This window comes from Marmota monax, unplaced genomic scaffold (assembly GCF_021218885.2).
Source record: "Marmota monax isolate L192 unplaced genomic scaffold, Marmota_monax_Labrador192_F-V1.1 WCK01_AAM20220418_F8-fsc01109, whole genome shotgun sequence".
NCBI classification, from domain to species: Eukaryota; Metazoa; Chordata; class Mammalia; order Rodentia; family Sciuridae; genus Marmota; species Marmota monax.
Window position 1 is genome coordinate 28,825 of NW_026694408.1, and position 5,353 is coordinate 34,177.

At 39.7% G+C, this 5,353-nt stretch overlaps 1 protein-coding gene across 1 annotated transcript; it reads right to left on the reverse strand.

The window, feature by feature from the left end:
• Positions 1-872: 872 nt before the first annotated feature.
• Positions 873-1,705, reverse strand: LOC124109535 (membrane-associated progesterone receptor component 1-like). Its single transcript, XM_046468199.1, has one exon. The coding sequence runs from the start codon at positions 1,627-1,629 to the stop codon at positions 1,042-1,044; it is 588 nt and encodes a 195-aa protein (XP_046324155.1). The 5' UTR covers positions 1,630-1,705; the 3' UTR covers positions 873-1,041.
• Positions 1,706-5,353: the final 3,648 nt, after the last annotated feature.

Below are 5,353 nucleotides of genomic sequence, written 5' to 3' on the forward strand. Positions count from 1 at the left end.
TTACAAATTCTTACAACTGTAGAGTCTACTTAAGCTAGGTTTAGTGTTAACCAAAAGAGTACTATCTGAGACCTAGATACTTGACTACTACTTTTGCAGTGGCTAGATTTGTAACAACTGAAGGATAACTGTTATTATCTCATGAATACATTTTACTTTAAAAACCACATGGCTAGTGACATGTACTGCTTCTTCATTCTTCAGGACTGTGATGAAGACTCTAAGGAGAGCACCACCTGCTCCTGGTCCGTATGCCCCTCTCACATTGAACATTTTATCAAATAAACAAATAACCATTGCCATGTCATGAACATGGGGACTGGGAGGCCAGCTTTACAATCTTCTTCATGCATTTAGATTTTTGCCCCCTAAAGCTATCTTTTGAATGTTCAGATCCTGTTTTAATCCTAACTGTAGGTTACTGTGTTTGTGAAGGTGTCTGTGTGTCCTGCGAGGGCAAGGACAACAAAGCAGTCCAGAAACACGGCGAATCTTCCTGAATGAGCCCTGTGAGGGAGGTGTTGAGATATCACTTTGTTACTGGATGGCTCTCTTTAATCAATACCCAAACCTTTGGAACACTGCAGATTTGCTTTAGAGGTAGATAAAATAGAAATCATGCAGTTAAGTCAATTGAGTAAAAGGGATTTGTTGTCTTTAGAGAACATGATTAAATGTTAATCCTTTGTTCTTGGTGCACATTTAACATTTTTACCTGTTTGGGGAGATACCCACGTCTTACCTGACTCTCAGGAAAACCAAATCTAAATTCAGCTTGTGCTAACTACAGATAGAAGAAAAACAGTATTAACATTTGTATTATACCACTGTGGTTCACTTTCTGGATTTGTGACACATAAACACATCATGCATTCAAAGACAGAAATTAGTTTTATCAGTGTCACTAGTGATGTTAATTTAAAAATTTACAGCAAGTTCAAAACTTTTCTAAATTTTGAAATCACCATGTTTTAAAGACAGAATGGAATGTTACAAATGATTCTGCAAAATACAAAAATAGATATGCTTCCACTGAATGCTTTAATCATTTTTGCGAGCATTCTCATCTTTTGGTTCTTCATCATCTGAGTACACAGTGGGTTCCTCCCCCTCTTTCAGCAGTTTCCCCATGTGATGATACTTGAAAGTGAACTGAGAGTCCCAGTCACTCAGGGTCTCCTGCTGAGCAGGAGTGAGGTCAGAAAGGTCATCATACTCATCCTTCAGTGCTTCCTTACCCAGGCAAAATGTGGCAAGGCCCCTGGATGCGTCTCTTCCGGCAAATACTCCATAGGGTCCCTCCGGCCCGTAGAACTTGCGGCCTTTGGTCACGTCGAACACCTTGCCATTGATGGCCATGAGTATGCGCGGGTCCTGGACGCCGTCGAAACGCCTCAGCTCGACAGGAGTGAAGTCGCGCCGCTTGAGGCGGGGCAGCGGGGGAGGCTCATCGTCGTCGCTATCGCTGCTGGCCCCGGGCTGGTCCCCTCGCACAATCTTGTAGAGCAGGAAGATGCAGAGGCCAAGCAGCAGCAGGTTGAGTGACGACGTGAAAATCTCATGTAGCAGCCCGCCACCCTCCAGCTCGCTCGGGTCGGCGCCAGTCGCCACCACATCCTCGGCAGCCATGATCTCTGGAGCAAAGGTTGGGCCGGGTTAGGCACAGCTCCGGAACTCAATGCTTTCTCCTCCCTCTCTGCGAGCTTGTGGCCACTATTTTTTCTTTCATCTAAATTTTACTCATCCCTCAGGTCATACTTAAATGATGCCTCTCTGTGAGCTTATTTCCAAAGTCCCACCAGCGGCTATATCTCCTTGACCTCTAGATACCTATGTTGGCCAAATATTATGAAGCAGGAGGGACCAGAGAACTACTCCCATCTTTTTGCCTGCACCAATTTAATTTATACTTCTTTATTAAACCTGCCCAGGAAAATAAGTGTTTTTGATCAATGATTGATTGATTATTTCTCTTTCTCTTCCATACAACAAATCCAGTCCTTTCTTGATCTTTCAAAAAATAGCATGTACCTTGTCCTCAGTAGTATTTCTGTGTGATTTATCTCACCAATATTGCTAGCTCTACATGAACATTTAGGCTTGATTCTTAGACCTTTGTCCTCTCTAGTATATAGATCCATACTAAGCACCCACTGAGTCCTCTATAAATAGTTGTATACCCTGCCAACTTAAAATTTCTCCCAAATCTCCTTTTATTCCACTAGTTGTAAAACACAATGCAAAATGCAAATGACCCTCTTTTGGACTAGATATAATTAGCTAAAATGCCTTCTGTACAAACTATGGCACAGTCTAGATGCAGGGTATATTGCACTGTAAAACCAGCACTCACCATGCAGGGGATGGTAATAATGCACCAGCCTGCACTGAGGGTCACGCACTGCAATATCAGGTCAAAGTTGGTGGATATTTTCTCCAACTGATCAGAGTCATTAAAATTCTCCCATCAGCTTGGAAACTCATGAAAAAGAAATCAATAACAAAGGGAAAAGAGAGGCAGATTGTACCCACCAGTTCTAATGTTTACTTGTTACATCCACACACTGAAATATTGAATGGATATGCCTTGTTAGGCTCCAGCCAAGGGTCAGGTGACCACCCTCCTTGGACTCAAATCTTTGTTTTACAATATGTAATTTCATTTGCCTGAAATTTCTTCCATCCATTTGGGAAAATAGCAGTTACATCTCCATTAGGAAAAATGACTTTATTGATAAAAATAAATACAAATATATTTACCCAGTATATTGTGAGGTCTCACATATAGTTTGAAAGAGAATTTTGCCCAAATAAAATAGCAGCCTTGTATTTACTTGTATAATTAAAACATGAATTGATCAATATCCCAGCAAGCTTCTTGACCTTCCTGCACAAAGAGGTAAACCTGAAAAAAGTTCTCATGTTTGTTCATCTCAAAAAGGAATCAATGAACAGGCCAGCCACAGAATAAGTTGTTTTCATTGGCATTAAGATAACATTAGATGTTTGCTTTTCTGGTTTTGTGACTGTCAGATGTTGGGCAGATTTTAGTACAATGAAAGACTTCTTTTTTAAAATTTATTTATTTAATTTAATTAGGTATGTATGACAGCAAAATGCATTTTTATTCATTGTACACAATTGCAGCACAACTTTTCATTTCCCTTATTGTACACAATGTAGCATCACACCACAGTGCAGTCATAAATGTACCTAGGATAAAAGACTTTTATTTAGATTATATTCAACATCAGTCCAGCACTCTTCTGGTAGTAATATGTAGCATCAAGAATACATTTCTGAACTGAAGAAGCACCCCCAATTAATGAATAACTTGATAATTTGCCAGTCGAGATATCAGCTTTTATAAAGAATAGTTTAAACTTAGGAGCCACCTGTGTCTACGAGTTGGCAGAGGTCAATATTAGGATTTCTGGATCAGAAGACAAGGGTTCAATCCTCCTGAGGCTTACACTTCATAGAAACCGTCTTTGAGGAAGACTCTCCTGGATTGTAGGTGACATATGCATCTATGTCTTAAAGAAACAGAGGAAATTTTTAAATTGAGCTATTTTTTTTGTGTTAATGCTCTAAGAATGGAGAATCAGGGGCTTGTTATCAGATGTCCAATAGATTAAAAGCAAATTCTTGGTCAGCCTTGAACTTTGTCAGTCAGGAGCTCAAAAGGAGGCAGGATCCTCCCAGGAATGCAGCCTTGGGCTAGAGAAGCCATGCTAGGGTTCTTCAACTTCTTAGTAAAGGGGTTCTGACAAAGTCAGTATGTGCAGAATTCTGCAGTTCTCTGACATCATGCCCTTGTGCTGTCATGTCCTCTGAGAACTCACCTCATTGAGGAAAAAAAGAAACTCAGAGGGCATTATCACTTGCTGCTACATCCCTCTTTCTTTCAAGAATTGCTCCAGGAGAAGCTGTGATACATACCCCCACCAAGTCTGCAACATGGACAGTCCTGTCCTGGAAGACACAGAGCCTGGTGTCCATCGGAGGCTGATGTGCCCTCAGGGGTCCCTCAGGAGGATAGAAATTGGAGTCATACCATGTTCTGTTCTTGTATCATTTTCATGTGCACCCTTGCTTCTCATTTTCTTGACTGCAGTCTCTTTAGAGAAAAATTTCCCACCTCTTTATACACGTAGAAATTTTATGTTTAAGAAAAACAGAATACATTATCAGTAGCAGATTAAATAGGCCTGAGGAGACAGGTTACTTGGAGTCACTGCAGTCCATTAGGAAAGTGCCAGCAGACCATTATGGCTCCAGGAAAGAAGCACTAAATCAGAATATGGGCTCGTATCCACCTCCCTGTCTATTTCTGTGATGATTGCTGCTTGGGCTGAGCAGCCTGTTTCCAGCATAAGGCAGGCATTCAGAGAGCCTGCTTTGGCATATTAACAAATTAGTTTACTTTGCCGACACACTTTAAGGTTCTGGTAAAAACCTACTAATGGCAAGTCTGTTCATATGTGCAGATTTTTTTTTTTCTAGGAAAATTCTAATCAACCATGAGAAAAGGTCATAAAAGAAGTTAGTTAACAAAATTACCAATGTGAGGAAAGCTATTGTGATTCTGGCAGAGTTTGTATGCCTTCATTGCACAAACTTACATATAAATCTGGATCACCCAATTTTCCTCAACTGTGCACCATGTCACTCCCCATGTGTTCCAGCCACTTAAAGCCAATTGTATTGCTTTTCTCCCTGTCTACTCATTTAAGGACTTTGAAGCATATGTAAGTGATAATCAAACACTTTCCGTGAATGCAAAGTGGATAAAATAAAAACTCGCTCTGTTTAAGTGGGAGATAAAGCATTAGTAAAGAAAAAAAGAGAACCCATTTTATTAAAAAAAAAGATAAAATCAAGGGTATGCATGGAAGCAAAGAGCAGAAGACTCTTAAGCAAGCCTAAAGAAATTGCACATTTGGGCCATTTAAGAACCAACCTAATCATTTCCTGGATTCTCTCCTTTGTTCTCCTTATCTCCTTATTCATGATGCAAAATAGAAGGTCACACTTCTAGGTTTTAAAAAAAATGGAAACTTATTTCTGGTTAAGTAACTTAACCTCAAGCCAAGAAGACACTACTCTCTCTGAGCAGATTCTGTGCTAACAGTACTGACTACCCAAAACCAAAGCAAAATTGAAAAAAAAAATAGAGATCATAATCTCCACATTTAAAGAATTGTACTGAAAACTGAATTGTATTCCAGGTTTTTCAGGAATTGTATAAATTCTTCCTATATTCATAAGTTTTATGCATTTTTTGGGACATTTTGTTCATAATCAACTTTTACCTTAATTTCAAAGAATAATAGCTTTGAAGGAGCAAATG